Source organism: Dryas octopetala, chromosome 6, assembly GCF_963921425.1.
Source record: "Dryas octopetala chromosome 6, drDryOcto1.1, whole genome shotgun sequence".
In the NCBI taxonomy this organism is placed as follows: domain Eukaryota; kingdom Viridiplantae; phylum Streptophyta; class Magnoliopsida; order Rosales; family Rosaceae; genus Dryas; species Dryas octopetala.
The window spans coordinates 7,770,440-7,797,471 of NC_141371.1; the positions used below are offsets into that span (position 1 = coordinate 7,770,440).

The window sequence follows — 27,032 nt, forward strand, 5'->3', positions numbered from 1 at the left end:
ACACTCATTAAATCACTCTTCACACCCCATTCTTTGGGTACAATAACTGTAGAATCAAGAACCGAACGGAAACGACGGTTTGATTCAGTCTTCTACAATAAAAAGGGAGTAACCGAATAAAACGAGCACTGTTATATTTCGCTCTGCTGAATAAGGCTTCCTTTTTTTTTTTGGGGGATTGTTTGGTTTTCGTTTTGGGTTTTGCTCTCTCTCTCTCTCTCTCTCTCTCTCTCTGTTGAAGATCATCGACTACATCAATGGCGGTATCTCAGACGGTCGCCGCCCCTCCGGCGTCTCTGTACGTCGGGGACCTCCACCCGTACATCACCGACGGCCAGCTCTACGAAGCCTTCTCCGACTTCAAGAGCATCACGTCCGTACGGGTTTGCAGGGACTCCAACTCCGGCCGCTCTCTCTGCTACGGCTACGTCAACTTCGTCAACCACCAGGACGGTACCGTTTCGTTTCGTTTCTTGTTTGTTTGAATCGGTTTGTGAATGGAATTTGTTTGGTGAGGTTGTGTTGAGATTTTGGTTTTGATTTGGTGCTCTGTTTGGTTACTGAGACAATGCGGTTACTCACTTGAAATTTACCACTGTTCGGGAATATTGAGAATCTGTAGTCCTTTAAGCCTTGCACAGTAATTTGGTTTGCAATCTTGGTTTTTCTTGATTGAATTTATGAAATTTTGCTATTATCCAATATTTCTCGTTTGGAAAAGAAGATTAGAGTTGTTTTTTATTCATTTATTTGATTTATATATATATATGTAATTTGGTTTGCAATCTTGGTTTTTCTTGATTGAATTTATGAAATTTTGCTATTATCCAATATTTCTCGTTTGGAAAAGAAGATTAGAGTTGTTTTTTATTCATTTATTTGATTTATATATATATATATATATGTAATTTGTGTGGTGCTTTGAGTTGAGAATATTGTTCCATATTGGGAATCTATCTGCATTATGAAATAGGAAACTGTAATGTTGATCTCTTTGATTGTTCCACTGTTTTCCAATTCTTTATTGATATGTTTGGTTCCTCAAAAGTTGCAGAGAAGAAACAAAAAATAGAATTTTCAGTTTTCTATGAAATTTGCCTTATTAATCTAAAATTTTTGATCTGTTTGATTCTAAAGAGTCTCTCTCTCTCTCATGTTAAGATCTTTTGGTGGCTTACACGGTCTTAATTTATTTTAATCAATTCATTTATGATTTTTCTCTAATAGCAATTCGAGCGATCGAGGTGAAGAATAACAGTGTGCTGCATGGAAAAGTGATAAGGGTCTTGTGGTCTCATCGTGATCCTGATGCAAGAAGAAGTGGGATTGGGAATGTGTTTGTCAAGGTATGTCCTGTTGATTTACGGAAGTCCTTGAGACCATACTTCCACTATTAGGTGCATTATTTTATTTTCTCTGATGTAAAACTATTTTGTTTTTCTGTGGCAGAACTTGAGTGAATCGATTGATAATGTAGGGCTTCAAGATATGTTTAAGAAATTTGGAAATGTTTTGTCTTGCAAAATTGCCATGTTTGACGATGGGAAGAGTAAAGGCTATGGCTTTGTTCAGTTTGAGTCTGAGGAATCTGCAAGTGCTGCTATTGAGAAGCTAAATGGTTCCACTGTTGGAGACAAACAGCTGTATGTGCAGTTCTTTTCTTTCCATATTTTGTTGAAATATGTGATTATTCATAGATTCATATGTGCATATGTACTGATACATGTGTGTTTGTGTAAGGATGCTTCTTGTTGGTTTTATGTTTGCCTTTTCCTTGTGTCTGGATGTTAACCATATGTTGATTACGATTCATGGCACAGGTTTGTTGCAAAATTTGTTAGAAAGAGTGATCGAGTTTTGCCCAATCCTGATGTGAAATTTACAAATTTGTATATGAAGAATTTGGATCCAAATGTCAGGGAAGAGCTTGTGGAGGAAAAGTTCTCTGAGTTCGGGAAAATTGTTAGCCTGGCTATTGCAAGGGATGAAAATGGGAACTCTAGAGGCTTTGGCTTTGTGAACTTTGATAGCCCAGATGATGCCAGACGAGCAATGGAAGGAATGAATGGATCCCAACTTGGTAGGTTATGTACTTTCTTATAGCCTTAATTGGATATATGGATGCAATTTCTTAAAGTTGCCATTTGTATTGAGTAGGCTCCAAGGTTCTGTATGTAGCAAGGGCACAGAAAAAGGCAGAGCGTGAGCAAATTTTGCATCGTCAATTTGAGGAAAAACGGAAGGAGCAAATGTTGAAATTCAAGGTAGTTTCATTCCCCATTTCTCTCCCAAGGTTTCTTATTAAAGCATCTTATCTATGTATTTGTTTTTTTAATTTACAGGGATCAAATGTGTATGTGAAGAACATTGATGATGATGTCACTGATGAAGAGCTGGTAGAACACTTCAGTCAATGTGGCACAATTACTTCTGCAAAAATTATGCGTGATGAAAAAGGAATAAGCAGGGGGTTTGGGTTTGTTTGCTTCTCTACCCCTGAGGAGGGCAATAAAGCTGTGAAGACTTTTCATGGTAATAAATTAATTGCATGGATGTGAGGTTTTTAAGCTAATAATTTTTCGTATGGGAACATTTATCAGATTTGATTTTAATGATTTCCTGTATGGTTGTTTTTCTTATAAGGTTAACTATTTAAGTTGGGTGTTATCTAATGTATTTGTATGTCGTGTTTTCTTTGAGCCTGTTCAATAATCATAAAATTGACTGCCGTTCTTTGACTTTTATACATACGTTTTTGAAATTGTGTTTCAATCAATGGTTTTTCTTATAGGGTTAAGTTTTTGAGAAGGGTGTTATCTAATGTCTTTGTATGTTGTGTTTCTGGTGAGCTGACAAGCATCTTTTCATTGATATCTCACAGGTTATATGTTTCATCGGAAGCCGTTGTTTGTTGCTATTGCTCAAAGGAAAGAGGAAAGACAAGCACAGCTGCAGCTTCAATATGCACAGCGTATGGTAGGACTTGCTGGTCCTTCAACAGCTGTCATCCCTGGTGGATACCCTCCTATCTACTATCCAGCTCCTTCTGGTGTTGTTCCACAAGTGCCTCCTCGACCAGGGCTGATGTATCAACCTTTGGGATTGAGGCCAGGATGGAGGGCTAACGGCTTTGCACCTACATCTGGACCAGCCTATCAACCACCACCGGTTCCTGTTGTGAGTACCACTCTGTCTATCAACCAATGAAGCCTTGCAGCCTTTTTCCAGTCATATTTGCTCATCTGCATACATATTCTTATGACAGTTCTTTATACAATCATCTATCAGATTGCTGACCATCATTATGCTACTTAAATTTCATTCATTTACAGATGCCAAATACTCCAAGACAGCATAGGCAAAACAGAGGCAGAGTGAACGGGCATATGATTCCTCAAGGAAGTCAATATATGCCACATTTGCAACAGTCCACTCAGTTGACGCACTCTTCGAAAGATTCAAACAATCAGCAGGTTTGCTTTCTCTTACTAACAACTTTTGTCACTCATTTTGGGGGTTGAAGATATTTGTTCACCACATGTACTACTTGTGATCAGGCATTGTACTACATGCTTAATGACCATGTAAATCCAATTTTTCAGTGCTTTGGATTTCTCTTTTTGTGTACCCTTTTTCAAGATGCTTTTATAATATTCTTTTCATACATTAGGTGGCTTTCCATATTAGGCATTTGAGGTTCTGATCTCCCAAATGGAAGTTTTTTTTAAAAATAAATAAAAATAAATAAACTAACAAATTTAGTAGTGTTTTGGAGGATTGGGGTGCTGAAATGAGTATTTGTTCCCCCAGGCATCTAGCATTCTTGACCTATCCATCCTCTGTGCTTGTTACTTGTGTTTTTTGTTCAGTATGTGACATGTGAACCATTTATATGTAATGACTTTGCATTGCAGCGGACGGGGCAGGCTAAGTATGTTCCTAATGGGCGTCAACGTGACATGAATAAGGGATCAGGAATCTCATCTACTGCTTCCAATTCTGTTGGAGGTGGGTCTCAAGGACCAGAGATGCTGAGTAGCAAGCTTGCTGCTGCTTCTCCTGAGCAGCAGAAACAGATACTTGGCGAGCATCTCTACCCACTCGTCCATAAACACAAGGTCATACTTTTGCCATATTTCTGTTTAATTCTCTATGTTAATTTCAAACTCAAAGGCTATTGACACTAACCTAAAAGTACATGCAGCCCGACCTTGCTTCAAAAATCACAGGGATGCTGCTGGAAATGGACAACTCAGAGCTGCTGCTCTTATTGGAGTCACCAGAGTCATTGGCTGCCAAAGTGGGAGAAGCTGTTCAGGTGCTCAAGATCTCCAAGGCTAAAGTATCTAACAAAGATTCCCTTCATCCTAGTTACCTTTCTGCTGAGGTTGCAGTCAATTGAAAAAGGCAACTGTGCAATTGTGCTTGGTTAGAGGTTTTGTTGCAGCAGCTCAAGAGCTCCGGGAGATAATTTTTGATAATTACTTGCTCATCACCACAATATGTTTTGTTTTAATTTTCTTTTCACAGAAGAGTATTTTCTTTCTTTATAGAACATTAAACCTTTCCTTGCTATAGACAGTCACTCTGGTATCGTAGATTAATAGAGGGTTTTCGAACCAAATGCTTTGCAAACATAATTCTCTGTTTTGATTTGAATTCGTGGAATAATTTTGTGTTGCATAATCTCATCCACTGACAAAAGATACAGCTTGAAAAAACTCTGGTTGTAGATTCATATTTTAGCCTCAAAATGAGTCCTCGAATGTGAAAGTGGCTGTTTTGCATGAGCTCAGCTCCATGTCTTAAGCAGCCAAGCTCCTGTTCCTGTTATACTTGTTTCATGTTATGTCACTTGCAACCTTCAGTAACTAGGTGCCTCCGAACTCTTTGCTCATAAGTAAGGAGCCTATCCTGCACCAAAAGCCACATCTTTGAGCCTTAGACAGTTAGACATGTAGCTTCCATATGAGGCTCCAATGACTCTGGAAGCTTCACTCTCAAAGGCAGGCGTAGCCAGAACTAATAGTGAAGATTCCATTACCATAACCTCCAGCTCAGTAGGAGGTTGGAGTGTTAACAATCTGCTGCCACACCACATAGGAATGGCAACAGGGCTGGGCGGGGCTGGATTTTCCATTCCCATTCCGGCCCTGTCAGGAAAATGGGGACCTCATCGGGTATTTGAGTACCCGAAACTATTTTTGAATTATTATTTTTTTATAAAAATAATCAAAATCACCACAAGTACATAATATAGTATAAAAGCATAAACTAAAAAAAGTAGATTATAATATAACAAAGTAAATTGTAAAACCATAATTATCAACATTAAACTAAAAAACCAAACAAAATTAATAGTAATGCTACACTTACTACATTTTTATACCACAATTTAATATCATCTTACATGACATTCATACATTGGACACTAAAAATTAAAAAATAAAACCTAAAAAAGAAAAAGGAAATACCCTTTTAGTAAAGTAATGACACATCAGGTGAGATACAAATGTAAAAAAAAAAAAATTTGGTACAACTAGCATTATTGTATTTATATTTAAAAAATTAAACAGAAACAAGGCGGGATAGGGCATAGAGACCCTAATTCATGGGGAATATTGGCATCCCTTGCACCACATCAGCTTGAAGGCTGGAGTTCATTCAAAAGTTCAAACATCCCACTAATCCTTCAACATATCAGCAACCTAGAAGGCTAGAATTATCCCCTAATATTGCAACCTAGAATTTTCCTCTAATGTTGTGAAATATGAGTGAGCATATAAATAACCTTGAGCATTCACATCTTGAAATTCGTAATGTTCTCTCATCTAACGTCCCGCATTAGAAAAGATCTCCAACAACTTAAGTATTTGTATTCCTATTATGATCCATATCTTATGTGTATTCCTATTCCTATTCCTATTGTGATCCATATCTTATGTGTATTATTCCTGTTGTATTGTATATATTTTCAGCCAAGTTAAGTGTTTTAAATTTTAGCGGCAAATAAATAAAGGCGGGATGAACTTGTACAAAAGCAATTCACACTTCTCACCTTTTCCCGCTTTTTATTTAAGGTATATAATAACAAAAATGGGCCATATTTGGGCTGGACCGATAATTGGGCTCCCGAATACGACCGTTATTAGAAGGCGGTCACATAACTCTAATTTTAGGCTGTATATCCATTCGTTACAAACCCAAATTCTCATAACCGCGAAATATGCCCACTCACAGCAACAGTAAGAAAGACACGACGTCGTCTTCCAAGAGTCGACGGAGGAGAAGAAGATCCGACGACTCCGAGTCTTCATATACCGAGTCTGAGTCCGACAGCCGCGACTCGTCTCCGGCGAGGAGTTCTGGGAAGCGCAAGGAACGAAGCAGTCGCAGAAAGAGCAGCCACCGGAGCGGGCGCCGGAAGCACTCCGACGACGAGTCCTACGACAGCGATGAGAGTGAAGACCGTGACCGCAAGAAGAAGAGGTCGTCGAAGAACGTTACCGAGGAACAAATTGCTGAGTACCTGGCTAAGAAGGCGCAGAAGAAGGTTTCCAATTTCGTTTCCTAGGGTTTTTAATTTTTAATTTGTTAAGTTGTAATGTTATTGATTGTATGGTGCGTTTGGTTTTTATTGAATAGGCAGCAAAAGTAGCCAAGAAGATCAAGTCGAAGCCAGTTTCGGGTTATTCCAATGATTCGAATCCCTTTGGCGATTCCAATCTCAATGAGATGTAAGTTAATTTTTTTATTTTTGTTAGGATTTAATTTAGTTGGTTTTGTTACATTGAATTTGGTATTAAATATTGTATTATAGAGCATATTTAGTAATACTTAGCAATCGGGGCAAACTTTCAACTATAACTTTGATAATGATGTGAGAAAATTTGCTGATAGAAGCTTTGGTTTATCAATTAAAAATGTTGGAAGTTGTGGTTAGTGGGTTGAATGTACTAAGTTTTCAGTCTGAATGCTTTGAGTATAGCTACACTTCTTAATCTTATTTGCATATGGTATATGGAGGCTGACAGATATGTTAGTTAGGAGATGCTTTATTGTTTGTGATATATATATATATATATATATATTTGAGCTTATACTTTGCTGCTTGCAGATTTGTGTGGCGAAAGAAGATTGAGCGTGATGTTACCCACGGCGCGTCACTTGATGCGTATTCAGTTAAAGCTGAAAAACAAAGACAGAGGGAAAGGATGGTACGTAATTCTAGCCCTACGTTACTTCTCTGCTTGTTGCTTTCCTAATTGATGCATTCCTCTACCATGTGTTCGCTAAAGTTTTATTGGTCTTAAATAAGGATTTATATAGTATCGACTTGTTAGTTCTGATTAGTTAAAACCTTCCAGCAGCAGTATAAGATGGATTAAACAAGGAACTAACGAGCTTGGTTACTGAAGTCTATGGGCATTGTACGATAGAGACATGAAATCAAATCATAGTCTTCACTAGAGATTGGAGAGAGAGCTTCCTTCCTATATGTTCTTTACAGGCCTTACTGGCTTCCATTGAAAAACAGAGAAGCAAAATGAATTTACTAATGCATAAGCATTTTTCTTTTCCTGAAAAAAAAAAGTGGAAGAATTAAGAGGTTGGGGAGGAATTTACCTTTGTCTTAGGGGTAAGTGTGTAACTTATGTATAAGAATCGCACATTTATGGTATGACTGGAGAGTAGGAAGTATGGCAAGTTGTCTTAGACTGATCAGAAGTTTGGTTTCTATATATATAGCTGAAGTTGTTCCAAAGGGATTTATCCCTTGTCCTGGCTAGGATGAACCCTGAATAAGTTAGGTGGGTTGGCAGGTTCGGTTCCAGTGGCTCTACATATCTAGTTTATTCATTCCAGATACCTTTGTGATATGTACATCTGAATTGTTACTGGACAATGTATTTTGATTTACACCATTTGCAAACCCTCTGTAGGTCATGCCACAGATTATATCTTCACTATTGATCCCCCCCCCCCCCCCCCCCCCCCTCTCCCTTCTCTCATTTGTCTTTTACATTTTTAAAATTTTAACATATTTATTTAAATTCATTATGCAGGCAGAGATTGAAAAGGTTAAGAAAAGAAGGGAGGAAAGGGCACTTGAAAAAGCGCAACATGAGGAAGAAATGGTAAGTTTATCGCCTGGCATGGCAAGAATTCTTCTGTTGAATATGATGGAAGAGAGAATTGGAGTGCATTTTGCCATTGTGAATTATATTTTTATCATTTCTTCTTGCCTCTATATGTTAAGTAACTTTCATTTCTTTCTGCAGGCGCTTCTAGCCAGAGAACGTGCTCGGGCTGAGTTCCAAGACTGGGAGAAAAAAGAAGAAGAGGTATGGTGCTGGATTGCAATCAATGAATATTCTATTTTCTTGCCCTTCTTGCCGTATTGAACTTACATTTTTCTGTTCCTATGCTCTTGTTTATGTGACTGTGTTATCATTTTGTTTTACCTGGCAATCTGACAAGTTAACATGTTCTACGTACAGTTCCACTTTGATCAAAGCAAAATCAGGTCAGAGATCAGATTGCGTGAAGGGCGCATTAAGCCAATTGATGTACTGTCCAAGCATCTCAATGGCTCAGATGATTTTGATATTGAGATAAATGAGCCATACATGGTTTTCAAGGTATTCCTGATAGGACTTATGTTTGCTTCTCAACTTTATCTTGTATAGAAATTTTCAGGCACCTGCCCTCTACAATAAGTGAGAGATAGACAAGAGTTAATAAATGTTTCTTTCCAGGGGATCTTAGATATGTATGTGTGTGCGTGGCTGGGCTGGTGGGTGGGAAAGGGGGTATTATCTGGAAGAGGATTGTTTCTTATCAGGCTTATTGACTCAGTTCTTAATTAAAGCTAAGTAGCAAGAAGAGTCTCAATTCTTACAATAGCAGCCTGGATCACCAATTTTTTGTTTTTTTCAATGTTTGGAAAATTAATACACTCACTTCAGTTCTCCATCTAGAGACATATGTTATCAAAGTTGGGTGCATGAAAAAAGCTTATGGTTTTCAGTGTCTGCTATGTTATTTGGAAAAGTTGTTGTAACTAGTCAAACATTTGGAAAGCTCGGTGTGTCTGTTTATGTGCTGTAATTTGGTGCTATATGCATTATTAAACTTTATAATGACATGGGTTAAACTGTTTTAATTTGTTTTGTATATATCTAGAAATATTCACATTGGCATTTGGCATGTATGATGCAGGGCTTGACAGTAAAGGAGATGGAAGAGCTTCGAGATGACATCAAAATGCATCTTGATTTGGACAGGGCAACACCAACTCATATAGAGTTCTGGGAGGTATTATTCCTTTTTCTTTTCCTTTCAGTGGCTTCCTACCTTTGACAGTCTCTCATGGATACTTTACCCCCAGACATGAGTGCTTCAAATTACTCAAGGTCATGCTAATAAGTTAATGTCTTTTGTTTATGCCTTTGGTTTGATTACTTCAATATTCTTATTTGATGTGACGCGGTGGGAAACCTTAAACATAGCAGAGCTGGTACTCCATTATTTGGCTTATAGAACTGTTATTTTATTTTATATTTTTAAAAATTGTACATTGAGTTGTCTCGGGGTTAGTAGTTCAATTGTACTCAATGAGAGAATGAGAGAATCAAAGGCATGTGAGACGTTGCAACTTGGCCAGCTGCAAACAATAGTTATGTTTTTAAAAAAAAATACCTAGTTATGATTACTTGGACTTCATTTGATTGCCTAAAAATTTATCAATGAAATGTGAAAACCTAGATTTGTTGTGGGACTGTATCTTGACATGTACAATTTGACAGGCACTTTTGGTGGTTTGTGATTGGGAGCTAGCTGAAGCTCGGAAAAAAGATGCACTTGATCGAGCTAGGGTTCGTGGGGAGCAACCTCCTGCTGAGTTGCTTGCGGAACAAAGAGGCTTGCATTCTAGCATTGAAGCTGATGTCAAGAATCTGTTGGAAGGAAAGACTTACAGCGAATTGGAGGCATTACAGTCCCAAATTGAGTCACAGATGCGTTCTGGAACAGCCAAGGTTGTTGAGTATTGGGAGGCTGTTCTTACACGCCTCCATATATTCAAGGCCAAGGTACCTATCACTAGATTCTTTAATGTCTTTCCATTTTATTTACAACTACTTCGTTGGGCCTTAGTATTTAACTGCTGTAAATACAGGCTTGTTTAAAAGAAATCCATGCTAAAATGTTGCACAAGCATTTGCAACGCCTTGAGCAACGGGTGGATGGTGAAGAGAACTTGGATATGGACCATGGTTTACAACCTGAAGAGGAGAGTGAGCCTGATGTCAAAGGTGTGCACTCTTTTCATATGTGTGTTTATGATTTTGTTAACCAAAATGGTTTGCTTATATATTTTTCATATGCAGATACCCAAACATTTTCTCCAGAACCCATGGAGGAGGAAATTCATGTGGCTGAAGAAGAAGAAGAGGAAGAGGAAGCTGGGTCATTTTCACCAGAACTGTTGCATGGAGATGAAAATGAGGAAGTGATCGATCCTGAAGAGGACAGGGCTATACTGGTAAGTTTTTTAATAATAGGTGTGCATGCAGGTTTTTAATTGCATTGGTGTAAACATACGAGTCTGTTGCTATGACAACAGGAACATAAGCGTGTGGCTGTGTTAGAAGAGCAACAGAGACGGATTCAAGAAGCTATTGCATCGAAGCCAGCTCCACCACAAGATAACCTTGAGATGAAGGCCATGAAAGCCATGGGAGCCATGGAGGAAGGAGATGCAGTGTTTGGCTCTGGTTCTGAAGTGAATCTTGACTCACAGGTACCTCATCTTGTCCATTTTCCCCTTTACCATTTTTGTTTCATTTTTTATTGTCTTCTCAATCATATACTTCCAGCATCTCTCTGATATAATTCGATCAAATAAATGTGGATGCAGGTATACTGGTGGCATGACAAGTACCGGCCTAGAAAGCCGAAATATTTCAACCGTGTTCACACCGGATACGAATGGAACAAATACAATCAGACTCACTATGATCACGATAATCCACCTCCAAAGATTGTTCAAGGATATAAATTCAACATCTTCTATCCAGACCTTGTTGACAAGACAAAGGCCCCAACTTATACTATTGAGAAGGATGGGAACAGCAGCGAGACATGCATTATAAGGTTCCATGCCGGGCCACCTTACGAGGACATTGTAAGTTTTCTTGATCTGGTGGTTGAATTTTGTTGATGATTCTGGTCAGGTTTAAATTACTTATTACTCTCATAATTGCATCACAGGCATTCCGGATAGTAAACAAGGAATGGGAATACTCTCATAAGAAGGGGTTTAAGTGCACATTCGAACGAGGGATCTTGCACGTGTACTTCAACTTCAAACGATACCGCTACCGAAGGTGATGTGTTGCTGGTTTGCAACCACGGCGGAACATAGAAGGGACTAAGAGGGGCCATGACTCCTGCAAACTTTTGAAAAGAAAAATCAATTTAAGTTGTAGAATACCAATGTGTTGAGCACTTGAGTATGTATGTCACTTGTAAATAAATTTTGTCTCCTATTCTGTTCTTCTCATGAACATTACAGTTAAATCAAATGACACCTAACTCAAACATCATGACATTATTTTACTTAATCTTTATGTGGTTATGAGTAATACAATTTATTGTATTCATTTCATTAATATTGCTTTTGTTTTTTTTTTTTTAAGAGTGGGTTTATTTAAAGTCAATTATTTTGTATTAGTTCCATTCTGGTGAGAACGTTCGCATCTAGTGTCGAGCATTTGGTGACCATTGTCGAGCGCTTGGTAGTATAAATTTTTTTTGCACCAAGCATTCGAACTTGGTTTGTTGGCATTTATGTTAGGGTTTAATTATGCCCAAAATTTCAGAGTTAAATTTTTAATAAAATTCTTCTACAAAAGTCATTTTATATCCTAAAAACTTAGAAAGGTATGGGGTGAATTTGTTGGCTTGTACCCTAAAAAAGGGCGGAGGAAGCAGTGTAAGCGCTGCAAGAAGCACTCGCCTGCTTTAAAAAAATTCACCCAGCTCTCGATAGTATTTTGTATCTTATTCTTGATTTAACTTCTTTTATGCAATTTATTTTTCCTACATTACTATTGCAAAAAACTACAACCATCTGTGATTTCTTTTTGTAATTTCTTTTGTTTAAAGAACAGATATCTTCAAAGCCTGATGTCTTAGTTAAAAACCCTCTTAAGCTAAATACTAATATAATACAATTAGCTCATGAAAAATTAAAAAATTAGTTAGAAATAATAATCAAGTATACAATTAACTCAATATTTAAGAATTAGGTATTACACAAAAGAGTGAGATAATTGGTGATGAGAATTAGAGCAAAAATGTGTAAAATATAATATTTCAACAATAATTTTTTAACGTACTTATAATAAATAAACTCTAATTATAGACAACAAAATAGTAATAATTTTTTTTTAAGTTAGGCACTAAGAAAATGGCATCCCAAAATCAAGTTAGGAGGCAGAATCTCTATACAATTGTTTGAGCGTGTGACCTAGTGTTGTACAAAGAATATAATTTTAGGTCCTAAAGTTAAGAAATTACTTGTAATGCAATTAACAAGCAATATGTGACTGTCATGCCATCACAATTTGGCTTTTTTATTCTTTTTTTGATATTGGGTGAGTGGTTGAACGTCCTAGCATTTGATCCCTCTGTTTATAAACTAAAAAAACTTGTCTACTACTTCTATATTAAGAAAACTCAACTTAATCCAATTCAATTCAACTTTCATGTCTTTAATCTCCCAAGCATTTGGAATCATATCAATTATCAATAATAGTTTTTCTATATCTTACAAGAACAATATCTAATCTAATTCAGTTGACATGGAATTGGATTGAACTTGTCAAAATTTAATGGTTTTGAATCAGCCCTTAATTAGGACTCATCATACTAAAGTTGTGAACTAATATTAATTTATCACTACCATCACATTGTTCTGAAATCCCGATATTATGGGTGAAAGCATGTTCCTTTTGCTTCTTCACCACCCAAGTTATTGTGGTTATTTTAAAATGCTCATTCCATTCCACTGCGACAGGGGTTTTACTTTTACGAAGGATTCATTTCTGTCAGTCATGCCCCTCATCATGAATTAGTGGGTTTCTAACTTTCTTATGATATTTGGAGGGCATTGCAATTTGCACCCTCACTCTCTCTCAACTATATAGTAATGTTAATGCTGTCCTGCTACTATGATCACCATGTTTACTAATCCCCACACTCGGGAAGCATTGAAGCAGTGGAATGCAATCGTGTTGCTTTGACTAACCCCATTTTAAAAGTGGCTTTTTATCTCTACTTCCCCACCCTACAATAATCCATTGACTGTTGAAGTCTCATAATTGGCAATCACTTTGCTGTGGCACTCCCTTTAACACACAAACAACTGGGGTCCTTAACATTTTCTTTAATGTTCTCTCATCTCAATCAACTAGTAAGCTTCAAATAGAAGCTTGAGTCTACTTGCATGGTGAAAAAGATCCCCATGATCATAAGACTAACCCTAAACTCATTACACTATGAGAAATACAATTAACTAATAGTAGTGCTTCAAAATTTATGCTTTCCTCGTTTGTCAAATTCGCATTTCCAACTCAAACTTTCTATATGCAAAATGCTTTCCTCGTTTTCAAAAGCTTGCTTGCTTTTTATCCACAGCAACCCCATATCAATGTGGGTGGTAATTTTTAATGTGTACATCCCAATAGATTCCAATAACCCCATATCTGGAAGTCCATCTGTTCTGCATCATTTAAAACTCTCTGCACATAAAAAAGCATCTCATCCTAGTCTTTCTCTTACATCCACTCAAAACCCATCCATGGAATCACTTTAGCTTCTTTGGGCTACTCAAAATCAAAGCCATGCTTGGCATATCATTTCCACTCCCTTCCATATCCTCTCCTTTGGAACATGAATATTCAGAGATTGCATACATATTATCCATAACAACATACTCTAGTCAAATGGCACACTCCATATTGCAGTCTTGTGATCCAAATCGTCTATTTTTTAGGTTTTTATTTAAGGATCATCCATCCAAAAACTCAGTAAAATTGTAGATATTTTCCATTTGATTAACTTCATAATGATTTCTATGTTTGCTGGAAACATTGTGTAGTTTGTTTAGTAGTTTGATAACAATTAAAACAGTTTTACATTTTGTTGATTTTGCAGAATGGTCCTTGAAAGAGGAACTTAAAAATTAAACATGTTGGATCACTGAAACACATTGCGGGAATGACCCCACACTGTGGTCCTTATTTTCTTAAAATATGGACATTCTCGTTTGGGAATTCTACATACTATATAGTACACTCATAATGTTCAATAGCACTAATTACATAATTGATTATGAACCACTTCTTGATCTAACATTTGGATTATGCAGTGGAGTTCTTGAACAACATCGTTCATGGCTGGCCTATCCCCCTTCTTCTCTCTCAGACAGGCAAGTCCAAGCTCTAAGAACAGCTTTATGCTTTCCCATATGTTCCCTGCAGGCTCCTTATTGCTAAGCAGCCTCTGATCCACAACTTCCACAATTGCACCATTGTTAGCTCTTACACTCACATAAATTGCTAAATTCACATCGTCTTGATCACGAGAGAAATCAATGGCTTTCTGTGATGTTAAAAGCTCAAGCAACACAACCCCATAACTATAAACATCACTTTTATCAGTTAATTGGTAGTTGCGATAATATTCAGGGTCTAAGTACCCTAATGTTCCTTGAGCACAGGTTGAGACATGGCTCAAACCTGGACGAGCAAACCTGGAGAGCCCAAAATCTGCAACTTTTGCATTGAAATCATCATCAAGTAATATATTGGTTGACTTGACATCTCTGTGGTAGATGGGAGTGTGAGCAGCAGAGTGTAAATAAGCCAATGCTTCAGCAGTTTGTAAGGCAATTCTCAGCCTTGTTTTCCAGTCAAGAAAGGTGGAAAATTTACCATGTAAATGGTCACTGAGTGTCCCATTTGAAATGTATTCATAGAGCATCAATGGCTGCTCAGCTTCCACACAATAACCTAAGAGTCTGACCAGATTCTTGTGATTGACTTGGGAAAGTATCCCAACTTCATTTAGTACTTGTTCTGTGCTCTTGATGTTGCCCACTTTGGCCGACTTCACAGCCACCATAGTTCCATCTTCAAGCTCTCCTTTGTAGACTTCTCCAAACCCACCACTCCCTAAAACCCTGTCTTTGGAGAACCCATTAGTGGCTTTCTTCACATCTTTCAAGTGAAACATTCTAGCTGATTTCCTATCATTGCTCTTCAACATGTCTTCTCTTGCCTTGGTAAGTTTTTCCTGATCAGAGAATTTGCAGTACCTTTTTACCGTAATTATGGCTATAACTACAGCTACAGTGAAAAAGGAGATTACCCCAATTGAGACCTTTAAACTCAGGCCAGCTTTGGTGTTGTTCCTCTTCTTCCTCAAGCAAGTTCCAAGAACATGGTCCCAATGGTAGTCCCTATTGCAAAGGCAGCGAGAGACACCATTTGTACCAGTAGGTGAACATTTGGAAGCTGCAGAGCAATCAAGCTGTGTTCTACAAATTGGCTCAAGTGGAGGAGCCCATTGAATTTCCAATCCCTCTTCCCATTGGCTCGCCAGCTTATTTATATCCAAATGAAGGATGCTTCTAAAGGCTTTGCAACCTGAACTATGAAGTCTTATTTTGTATGCTGAAGGACTCCCACCAGCAACAAAGGTGCAGCAGAGGTTAAGCTTGCTTGCACACTGAAGTGCTCTCTTTGTGTCAACATGTCCTGAGCTTTCCAAGTAGCGGTGACAGAGACTAGTTGAAGTGCAATTCAGAGGTGAAACCAAGAGCCGGGGAGAGCAGTTGAAGAGGAAGATGGTGTTCGATGAAGTGACGTTGAAAGGAAGTGACTGGTTTAACCAGAGGCCTTCACTCACCACCATGTCTTGAGTAACACATGCACCACCAGGCAGCCATGGGGATGGTTGTACCACCATGCGTTGATATGGAGCCATGATTTGAAGCACAAGATAATAACTTCCATTAAGGGCATGAACATAGAGTTTTTGAGAAGAGGGGTCACAGTGGAGAGAGTAGTCAGGGTCACCACAGTCGGGTTTTGTGCTTAGTGGATATGGAATTTTTATGGAGCCACAGTCCGGGCAGGTCTTTTGGGAAGAGCAGTAATGATCTAGGCAAAGAAGGAAGAAGAGACAGCTGCAGAGGAAGCCTGGTGTTATGTTTGCCCTAGTGACCATTTTGCATGAGCAAAGAGGAGGTTAGTGAAAAGCTTATGGTACATATTGGAAGGAAAATGGTGTAAATAAAAGGATACAACAAGAGAATAAAGCGAGTGAAACAAAAATTAGAAAGTGGCCGCAAGAATCTTGGTAAAAAATCATAAAACTTTTGGAGTCTATAGGACCTGTGGATTCCTTCTTTATAGTGTGTCCCTAGGGACAGCATTTCAAGCTGTGGCCTCTACTTAAGGAAAGCTGTTACCAGAAAAGGCTTTAGCTCAAACTAATGATATATCAACATTCTTCCTTCATGTAGTAGTTAAGCAACAAATCACTAGACTAATAATAAAATTCTATTAGAAAATAAAAGAAGGAATTCCACAACATAATGGCTATCGCACCAATGATTTTTTTTCATATGTTTTTTTCTCCAATAAACATACACGTGCATCTGTGTGATAAGTTAAAGGGTACATAAGCACAATACAGAATTATGCAGAACAATCCACGTTCTTCCCAGAAAAAGTTAATTGCAAGCTCCATGAAAAAAAATAAAATTCAAAGTTCATTCTAATAAGGACATAATATGACCAAAAAATAAGTCCATTACTTTCATAATAAAGAAAAATCATAAATTATCAATCAATGAGCCAATCATTCAATCATTCAATCATCACAAACACATGCATACCAAACTTCTGTGCCTTTCTGGAATTTTCAAGTCTCCTGTGTACAGAAAATGTATCAAAAGATCTGCTTGGGTACATGTCAAAGAACCAAAAGAAATCAAAGAGGTACTCCACAGACATTCAAGTCTTGACAATTGGATGGCTGTAGCAGAAACAACATTCCTAGGAATGAGAGAAACTTTGATTATCATCTCACAAAGCTCTCAGATTCTTCACTACAGCATCTTTGTTTAACGTCTTTCCCCAGAGTGACTTTGTTAGTAAAAAGTACATAAAATAAATGATGGACCAACACTTCAGAAAAAGGAGACTTAAAATAGAATAAGTTCTCAAAAAAAGAAAAAAAAAAATCCAAGAAAGTTTCCTGAGGTTGTGAACTTGTGAATAAATTTGCAAGAATCATAATAGGCATATCAAGTGTATCAATTTATGCAGGTACACTTGTTATATCTCAGAACAAAAACACAGCTTTATGGTTTACAATAAAAGAGCATAACAGCAAAGATATATTTTTGTGCGACAACTTCTGAGCTTCTACTCTCCTCATTTACATTAACAAAACAACATGACAAACAGTTGGAAGAGCATAATTGCATTAACCTTCAACAATTTTTACAGGAGACCTGCACAAGAGAGCAAAAAGGAGAATTAATTGCCATGTATCTTCTAATATGTATATTTGGAAGCAGATAATTAAAATTCACAAAACCCATTACTTACCCAAATGGACTTTGTTTGATGGCCAGTAGTTCAACATCCAACTGCAGATTAAAAGAAGATACGAAACAGTCAAGAGGAATATAGAGAAGGGTCCATGAAAGAAAGTAGCAAAAAAGATGAAAAGAATATATTGATAATTTGAAAAGAGAATAGTGATGGAGATAGATTAGTTCCGCGATATGCAAGATAAATTACTAAAAAGCATACACTCGAGGATAAAAGAGAATGGCAAAGCAAGGCAATTGTGAAACAACATCTAGAGATCATTTATTAATCATGGATGTGTGATTTAAGAAATTCAAGCATTGTTTTTAACTGTGAATGTACTAAAAATCATGGAAAAGCCTACGAGAGAAAAATAGAGAGGCAGAGCGATTTGTGGATATTAAGTCATTTGAAGGAGATGAAATTCTGGTACCTCTATTGTTGCATTTGGAGGGATTTCCTGGACTCCTTTGCTTCCATAAGCTAGCTGGGGAGGAACTATTAGCAACCGCTGTAAAATAAGTAATTTAATTCAAACATTTGATAAATTATTGGGACCCAAAAGGTACTTATAATGCTCATTTGCAGTTGTTTGAGTGACTCAGTTTAATGAAGAGAAGACCAGAGACTTCCAGCTGCTACTCACTTCTCACAAAGAAAATATATAAGATCTCTAAAAATTAAAAAGCTATCATTCTGTAGGAATTGTAAAATTTTTAATCTTAACAGTAGCAGAGGATTAAAGGAATATACATTAGATGTTTGAGAATGTACTACACGAGGCTTTAATACTGAACCTATCCACCCAAGGCCTAACACTACACACCAAAAAAGAATGTACATTTTCTTCTGCAAATTCTAAACTCAAGTAATGCTGCAGCAGTGCTTCAAGGCATAACAAGAAAAATTTATGCTAAAAACTCATCTCACCTGGCCTCCTACTCGCATGCCTTTTACACCAAGGTCTAATCCTTTAAGGACTGATCCCGTCTCAGATTGGCCTACATCAAATCCATACGGCTGCAGCATCCAAGCATATAACAGCTATAAGATCATCAATAAAAAATGATGTTCCGAGTTTAAATTTATGGTCTAGATAGTTATTCCAGAAACTATACTCTACAATAAAAAATAAAAAAAAATTGGTTGGTTCTTTTTATTGCAATTAAAAAGTATATTGAGAGGTATCAGTTTCTTTCATGTACATTTGGAATTACTGTTCTTTCCTAACATGACCTATAATACTAAATATACAAGTGAATAGCAGCACCACTTGAAATCTTACCGTTCCTCCACCAACACCAAGTCCTTGTCTACTTGTCATAAAAGTGATACCCTTCCACTTTGCGACATAATGAACCTACAAAAAAGATACAAATTTACATTCTACATTGATCATACTTAAATCCCTCATAAATACTTGATGATTTGGAATATACTCTCATTACTTGTTTTAGCAATCTTAAACTATTAGGTTAAGTTCACTTTAACATGCACTGCACAGGATGTAAACATCATATACGTAGTTGACTTTTGAGACTGCAGTTAATCAACATCTTTAATCCCAGAAAGATATGCCTGAGAGAGCTTCTTATCTCTCATAATGTTCTCAATTTATGCTGGTGCATATGAATCAGATGATAACATAAAAATCAATTAGTACTAAAATTAAACGGTTCTTAACAATTTATGGAAAGTAAGTTTGGGCAATATAGAAGATAAAGACGTTAAAAGGCCAACTAACACCTAGGAAGAAGGAAAAACACTTGAGAAGACTGCAGAAGTCTATTAGGTGCATAATATATAAGTTCTTACTGGGAGTGTCTCGAAGGTTTGTTTGGTATCCAGTCACTTAAGGAAGCTTAATAATATGTGATATCTTAAATGCTTAGTATTGGCATATTCTAGGAGATAGCATTAATTATATATACTTGAAATATTGAAATTTAACTGGATCACAACCGTACTGCAACCCGGGATCCCTTCACTGCCTCAGCTCCATTCCCAACCTTCAAGTCATAGTACCTGAGGAATAATACCATTGGTATATAATTCTTTGTCTAGGAAAAGACATGAACCTTCTACAGATGAAATCAATAAAAAAACAATTGCATGGAATATCAGAATAAAGGGTTATGAGTTGAAATGTAATACTTAATTTGTATCTCATTATTATCACACATAGAGCTTTGAAAATTCTCAAAAAATTTTATTTTAAAAGTTTGATAAGAAAATTTCAAGTAGAGGTGAGTTTCTGTTGAGGTGCATTTTTTGCTACATGTGACATGTGAAAGCTGTAAGAAATGCAATGTACATGGTTTAGTGTACCGTGAAGGACTATATGAGCAGAAATAGAGAGAGCACAAGAGGTGAGCAGAGGATTTTATAAGTGACGATAGATTACTAACTTCAGACCATTGGGAAGGGTTGTAAATTCACTCTCAGGTATTTTCGCTCCTCGTAGCTGCAGCAAGTAAATGAATATCACAAATTTCGAATGTAAAGATGGTTTTTTTTTATATTAAAAAAAGTTTCCTTTTTTCATTCAAATTTAATTTACTAGCAGCAATAATCACCAAAGTATAATCTGGAAGATAAAACAACAAAAACAAAAATTAAAACATTAAAACTTTAAAACTTACAGCTCTCCTACTTGTGCTAACAGCCTCAGCCACATCACACACATAAATGCCAGCAGCTGACTCATTTTAGAAAAGAAGAAGTCAATAAGCCAGTGTATATAGAAATTGCACATTCATGGAAGGAATTAAACATCAGATGAAGATATGAAAAGAGCAGAGACAATAGTAGAAATGAAAATAAAGAACACCCAACTACAATTACCAAGAATTTCCACATTTCCCAGACCCAATTTATCAAAATTATGCCAATTCAATGTCAAGGAGATTCTTTTTTCTTTAACACAATAAAATTAAATATTAAGCAAAAAAAATGTAATTTTCACAAGTATGCGTTGATATTAAAGAAACGGAACTAAAGTTAGGAAAAACCTGAGGTTAAGAGAGAACCAATCAAAGCCCTCCTTCCCTCATAGTGTAATGATTGGTTGGTTGGTTTTGTATTATCATCTGAGGAAGACGATGAGCATTGACATGGTGAGACATGTGAGTTCCTATTGGGGAGTCTCTTGCCTGTGAATCCAATAAAGTTGCTAGAGTTTGAATGAACCCCAAAAAACATAAGCTGTGTGTGTGTGTGTGTGTGTGTGTGTGTGAGAGAGAGAGAGAGAGAGAGAGAGAGAGAGAGAGAGATTACTTGTAATGGGTACGGGGAAGAGAGGCTTTTGAAGCAGAGTTGGATTGTGTTGGTGATAAGGAAGAAGGAAGAGCTCCATGGCCATGGTGCAATGGGTTCAGAGTGACAGTTAAAGAATCAGGGTGTGCAATATTTTGGTTGGTTTCAGCTGTTTGCTTTTTCTGAGAGAAACAGGGAGAGGATAGCACTCTCAATTTCATCCACAACTTATGGTCCCAAAATCACAAGGTGTCTTTTTTGCTTAGAAAATCACAAGGTGTCTTTTTCGCTTAGAAAATCACAAGGTGTTGTGTTGCCCAATGGAATGGAATAATGATTTGTTCTTTTCTAATGATCCATATTCTGGGCTCCATCCAAATATGGGCTTGAGACCCCCCCTCCTTTTTTTTTTCTTTTGAATATTCATAAAAATATAATTGTGTGGGAGTTTTCCAACCTCCTTTAACAGTAATCCTCCATGGGATGGACATGTAATTTTTTTTTTTTTTTTTTTTATATCCAATACATGTTAAAATTAAATTTTGTGCATGTCTTACTTTAAAGCTTTAATCACCAGTTCACCACAACCCTCTTTTTGCTAGTGAATAATGGCCATAGAGTGGATGCATGTAATCCTAAGAAAGAAAGGGAAAGATTGGCTCATATGAATGGTAAATCATCTTTTGTAGTTATCAGTTTATCACAAGTATGGACAAATTCATCATCAGCCAGTCAGTAGGATTACAGGTTACTGGTTTCAAATGCAGCCATGAGGTTAAATAATTTTCATAGCTTTTCAAAGGAGAAATTGGCCTTGTTCTGAGACATCTATATGTGAAGTGAAGTCTGAATAGCAAGGATGAATGTAATATTTATGTGGTCATGCACTAGAGGAAGACCTCCTTGTATGGTGATGTTCCTCTGCATCCTCTGAAACAGAATGCCTTCCAAAACACTTTGCTTCTTCATGCCTTTCCTTCTTATCCACTCTTCCTCTTCCCTTCTCACTGCCTTCCACCCATCTCTTAAGCCTTTGAAATAGCCTTCGCCTTTTCGAAAAAGCCTGGTCACTTGTCACAATTCCAAAGCAAGGCTCATTATGCTCCAAAACCATGCTAGCCAATTCATGCTCTAACCCATAATTTCCATTAATTCCTCCACTTTCTTCAAAATCTATTTCCAAATGACTATTCTTCTGCTGATCATCCTGTTCTTGTTGTGCATGATTCCTCATCAACTCGTGCCTTAAGCATGCATTGCTCCACCGCAAGTAAGTCAGTTCCGTAAATTCAGCTGCACGATCCTTCTGCAGCTGCTCTAATTCCTTTGCCAGCCGAGCGTAGTCCTCAATTTTTATCCCTTCTTCAATCTGCAATGTGGGATACCTCAAAACAGTTAGACTATCAATACCAGGAAGAAAGATAATTCAAACCACAGAGTCTTAGATACAAGCACAATATCAGCACATAAAACATAAATAGAGGATCCTATTTTTCTAATAATGGTTTCTAATTATATAGCTATTTCCCTACTATTTCAATGCATATTGATCATCGAATTTCACTTAGCTAAGCAGTTCAGTTATTATTTAGCCAAAAGGAATCTGAATGAATACATACATTACTATATGTGATCTCTAATGTTTAACAAAAAGAGTGGTTTCACCTTGGAGATTGAGGAAGCTGATTTTTCTGCCAACTCAAGCTTTTCCAAGAGCCCATTTTTCTCATCCTTCAATTGGTCCAAAACCATTCTCAGCTCCCCAATTTCATCCTCCAATTTCTTGATAACATTTGTGCTTGTTTCTGTTGAGGATACAGGTGTCAAGATCCCAGTGGTTCCAGCTGTTTAAAGAATTAGTTAGTCTTGATCAATAGGAATATGACATGTGGATTATTCTCGTTAGATGATAATGAGTTAGTTAGCATTTTGGTTAGTCTGGTTTGGTCTTGTGAGTCAGCTGGTTTCGTTTGTTATAAGCCTGATGTATTGTTCATTTCTGTAACCTGACATTTTTAATCAATCAGAGCTTCCTCTTCTTTCTCTCCTTCTCACTTTCTTTTTCCTTTTCTTGAACTTTCTGTGCTCTTGTTTGTACTGTGATCATGGTATCAGAGCTTGGTTATCCGCGTGTAAGGCCCAACGGCCACACGTGCTCCCACGTCACCCAATACAATTTGTTCACGTGTAAGGCTCAAAATCTCGCCACACGTGCGGGGGCGTGTTGAGAGTAATGTGGAGCAATGTCCCACATCGGAAAACTAGAGCTTCGTATATGTGCTTATAAGTCTTTCATTTCTAATCAATTCAATGCTCAAATTAAGATTTTTCAATCTGATGGTGGGGGTGAGTTTACCAGCAAAGCCTTCTCTTCCTTTTTAGATTCTAAGGGTATTATCCACTATATTTCTTGCCCTTATACACCACAGCAAAATGGTATTGCAGAAAGGAAGAATAGACATTTAGTTGAGACTGCTATTACCCTTCTTCATGCTGCAAAACTCTCCAATAAATTCTGGTATCATGCCTGTTCACATGCTGCATTGCTCATCAATCGTATGCCTTGTCAACCTCTTCACATGACTTCACCATATGAGAAGCTTTTTCATTACTTACCTGACATTAAACACTTTAAGATCTTTGGTACAGCATGTTATCCTTTACTTAAACCATATAATGTTAATAAGTTGCAACCTAAGAGTGATGAGTGTGTCTTTTTAGGGTATGCTTTAGGCTACAAAGGAGTTATATGTTTTCACATTCCCACTAGCAGGTTGTTCTTAACAAGGCATGTCATCCATGATGAAACCGTTTTTCCTTTTTCTCAGTCTTTGATTCCACCTGTTTCTTCATCTATATCATCTGTTCAATCTATTGTCAGTCCAATCATTCTACCAATTCCTGTTCCTTCTTCTTCTATAGAGTCAGTTTCTTCTGTGTCTATTTCACCAAGTGTTTCTACTTCTTCAAGTTCCTCTCATCCACTTGATAATTCTTCTGATGCTATTTCTTCATCTGGGGTTCCTTCTTCTGCTTCTCTTCCTCGAACAGATTCAGTAGTGTTGCCAGTCCATGACTCAGCTCCTGAGTCTCAAGAGCATGTTCCTTTATCTATTACTGCACAACTCAATGGCCCAAACTGTCATGGTATGCTTACCCGATCCAAAGCTGGTGTAGTTCAAAAGAAAGCCTTCAGTGAGTTTAAATGCTTTAGTGCAGTGATGGAAAACAGAAACTTTGAAGAGTTTGCATTCTTTTCTGGCTTGACATGTGTAACAGATATTCCACACATAACTGAACCATCTAGTTTCAAGGCAGCAGTGGTTAAGCAAGAATGGAACCAGGCAATGAAAGAGGAAATTGATGCCTTGAATGTACAAGGTACTTGGATCCTTGTTCCCAGGCCATCTAATAGGAATGTTGTTGGTTGTAAGTGGGTCTACAGACTAAAGAAGAATCCAGATGGTACAATTTCTAGATACAAAGCAAGGTTGGTGGCTCAGGGGTTCAGTCAGCAACAAGGATTGGATTATGCTGAAACTTTTAGCCCTGTAGTTAGACATTCCACTGTGAGACTTGTATTGGCTTTAGCTGCTCAATTCAAATGGGATCTCAAACAACTTGATGTCAAAAATGCGTTTCTACATGGGGAATTGAAAGAGGAAGTCTATATGCAGCAACCTCAGGGCTTTGAAGATCCAGCTTATCCCAATCATGTTTGTCTTCTTCAGAAATCCTTATATGGTTTAAAACAAGCTCCTAGGGCCTGGAATGAGAAATTCACTGGCTTTCTGCCTTCGCTTGGTTTTCAATTCTCCCAATCCGATCCAAGTCTATTTGTCAAGTCGTCTTCTGCAGGGGTGGTTTTGTTGCTCTTATATGTGGACGACATCATTATCACTGGCTCCAGCCCAATAGAAGTTCAAAATGTTATAGCAGAACTTAGTTTAGTCTTTGATATGAAAGATTTGGGTAAACTAACCTACTTTCTCGGATTGCAAATCAAGTATAAGTCTGATGGTGGGATTTTTATTTGTCAAGAAAAATATGCTAAAGACTTACTTGTGAAAGCAGGTATGCAGCATTGCAAGCCTTGCCACTCACCATGTAAACCTCATTTGCAGTTGGCTAAACATGAAGGTGATGCTCTCTCTGATCCAACCTTATATAGAAGCTTAGTTGGTGCCTTACAGTATCTTACTTTCACTAGGCCAGACATTGCCTATGCTACAAATACTGTTTGTCAGTTTATGGCCAATCCAACAGAGACACACTATGATGCAGTGAAGAAAATTCTCAGATATGTTCAAGGTACTCTTACTCATGGTCTCCACTATCAAACTGGTTCCATGGCCTTGACAGCTTACAGTGATTCTGATTGGGGTGGGGATATCAATGATAGAAGATCCACCACTGGTTATATTGTGTATCTAGCTGGGAATCCAGTCTCTTGGCAATCAAAGAAGCAAGGCTCAGTAGCTCGCAGTTCTACAGAAGCTGAATATCGAGCTTTGGCCAACACAGTTTCAGACCTATCTTGGCTTAGACACGTGCTTAAGGATTTACACATTCTACTTCCTTATCCACCCTTAATTCGGTGTGACAATCTTTCTGCTATTGCTTTGGGATCTAATCCAGTGTTTCATTCCAGAATTAAGCATTTGGATACTGACTATCATTATGTTAGGGAAAGGGTTCAGTGCAAAGATTTGGAATTGGAATACGTTTCTACATCTGAGAATACTGCAGACATTCTCACTAAGGGGCTGCATAGCCCTCTTCATCTCCAACATTGTTGCAACCTCAGGCTTGGTCCCCTTGCTGAGGTTGAGGGGGGATGTTGAGGATACAGGTGTCAAGATCCCAGTGGTTCCAGCTGTTTAAAGAATTAGTTAGTCTTGATCAATAGGAATATGACATGTGGATTATTCTCGTTAGATGATAATGAGTTAGTTAGCATTTTGGTTAGTCTGGTTTGGTCTTGTGAGTCAGCTGGTTTCGTTTGTTATAAGCCTGATGTATTGTTCATTTCTGTAACCTGACATTTTTAATCAATCAGAGCTTCCTCTTCTTTCTCTCCTTCTCACTTTCTTTTTCCTTTTCTTGAACTTTCTGTGCTCTTGTTTGTACTGTGATCAGTTTCTAGTGAATCATGGATTCTCAAAACTTCTGCTTCTCTAGCTTGCAGCTTCAAATCTTGTTCTCGTATTATGCAAGATTGCCTTCTTGCTTTCCTCAAAAGCCTTTTCACCTTCTTCTGAAGCAATCCATTTTCTGATTTCCAATCTTCAAGCTGTTCCACAACTCTCAAATATTCCACTGCCACCTTTTCAAACCTTTGGTTCTCAGCCTCCATGGATGAAACTTCTCTATGCACGAACTCAACATGAGCCATCTCCAATAACAACATATTCTTAAGCTCCATAAGCATATATTCCTTCTCTTTCAAGTCACAGTAGCGGATAAACTGCATCTCTAACTCAGATTCTCTCTTTTGAAGATCTTCAAGTCGGCTTCTTAGGTGCGAAATCTCCTCTTCAAATTCGGGTTTATTATCTCGAATCCCAAAACTTTCTAAAAAATTCATGACATTGGTATCCATGATGATTTGTTCATGATCTTCCATTGAAACTATGCCTGTAGAAGTAGAACTAAAACTAAGAAAGCTATCCTCATCATCTGTAAATTCATGAGAATTGGTCTCCAGGAAGCTCACCTGAGATTCGAATAAAGAGTCTTTAGGATCACTTCTTTTAGCCCTAATCCTGACATAGATGAAACCAGCCACAGACAAAGCTAAAGGAATCCCAGCTTTAAGCAGCACTGGCCTTATGAACTCTGCCCTTGATGTCGAGCTCTCCATCTTAGAATTTAGAAAAATACAGTTTGATGGTTCTGTTAAGGTGTTAAATCAAATTTCAATGGAAACTTGAATGTTTGGTTGGTTTCTGATGGTGATCATATAATGTCAGTTTTATTATAAAGATGTTTAAGATTCTTTACCTTTGTGTTTTTGTTTAGCTTTCCTTAGAGAGAAGTATAGAGGTTTGTTGCTTTTACTTTTCTATTACACTATCAGAGGCTCAGAGCCCATTACCTCAC

General features: G+C 37.4%; 4 protein-coding genes and 1 pseudogene across 7 annotated transcripts; 2 read left to right on the forward strand and 3 right to left on the reverse strand.

Moving 5' to 3' along the window:
• The first annotated feature begins 186 nt into the window (after positions 1-186).
• Positions 187-4,520, forward strand: PAB7 (poly(A) binding protein 7). The gene is made up of 10 exons (XM_086248430.1): positions 187-453; positions 1,228-1,346; positions 1,450-1,643; positions 1,821-2,080; positions 2,158-2,264; positions 2,343-2,532; positions 2,882-3,177; positions 3,333-3,473; positions 3,915-4,118; positions 4,205-4,520. Exons 1-10 carry the CDS (start codon positions 258-260, stop codon positions 4,400-4,402), a joined length of 1,905 nt encoding a protein of 634 aa, XP_086104556.1. The 5' UTR covers positions 187-257; the 3' UTR covers positions 4,403-4,520.
• A 1,690-nt stretch (positions 4,521-6,210) lies between these two features.
• On the forward strand, positions 6,211-11,675 carry LOC147281918 (cactus-binding carboxy-terminal, cactin). 2 transcript variants are annotated; one of them, XM_086246973.1, is made up of 13 exons: positions 6,211-6,553; positions 6,646-6,737; positions 7,118-7,217; positions 8,067-8,138; positions 8,283-8,345; positions 8,502-8,642; positions 9,223-9,318; positions 9,810-10,094; positions 10,181-10,316; positions 10,392-10,546; positions 10,628-10,804; positions 10,922-11,188; positions 11,275-11,675. In XM_086246973.1, exons 1-13 carry the CDS (start codon positions 6,227-6,229, stop codon positions 11,392-11,394), a joined length of 2,031 nt encoding a protein of 676 aa, XP_086103099.1. In that variant the 5' UTR covers positions 6,211-6,226; the 3' UTR covers positions 11,395-11,675. The 2 variants fall into 2 exon arrangements, with proteins under 2 accessions (XP_086103099.1, XP_086103098.1); XM_086246972.1 differs by having other exon boundaries at positions 10,181-10,546.
• A 2,550-nt stretch (positions 11,676-14,225) lies between these two features.
• LOC147281919 (wall-associated receptor kinase-like 20 pseudogene) lies at positions 14,226-17,189 on the reverse strand (annotated as a pseudogene).
• A 141-nt stretch (positions 17,190-17,330) lies between these two features.
• LOC147281920 (FKBP-like peptidyl-prolyl cis-trans isomerase family protein) lies at positions 17,331-21,209 on the reverse strand. 3 transcript variants are annotated; one of them, XM_086246893.1, is made up of 10 exons: positions 20,952-21,209; positions 20,687-20,764; positions 20,318-20,373; positions 20,084-20,139; positions 19,643-19,700; positions 18,961-19,035; positions 18,606-18,719; positions 18,109-18,186; positions 17,691-17,731; positions 17,331-17,593 (listed from the first exon to the last, which is right to left on the reverse strand). In XM_086246893.1, exons 1-10 carry the CDS (start codon positions 21,034-21,036, stop codon positions 17,566-17,568), a joined length of 669 nt encoding a protein of 222 aa, XP_086103019.1. In that variant the 5' UTR covers positions 21,037-21,209; the 3' UTR covers positions 17,331-17,565. The 3 variants fall into 3 exon arrangements, with proteins under 3 accessions (XP_086103019.1, XP_086103017.1, XP_086103018.1); XM_086246891.1 differs by having other exon boundaries at positions 20,687-20,827; positions 20,952-21,184; XM_086246892.1 differs by having other exon boundaries at positions 18,606-18,695; positions 20,687-20,827; positions 20,952-21,175.
• A 283-nt stretch (positions 21,210-21,492) lies between these two features.
• Positions 21,493-26,793, reverse strand: LOC147281921 (CHUP1-like protein). The gene is made up of 3 exons (XM_086249032.1): positions 26,061-26,793; positions 22,596-22,735; positions 21,493-22,299 (listed from the first exon to the last, which is right to left on the reverse strand). The coding sequence occupies exons 1-3, from the start codon at positions 26,791-26,793 to the stop codon at positions 21,811-21,813; spliced, it is 1,362 nt and encodes a 453-aa protein (XP_086105158.1). The 3' UTR covers positions 21,493-21,810.
• Between the last annotated feature and the right edge of the window lie 239 nt (positions 26,794-27,032).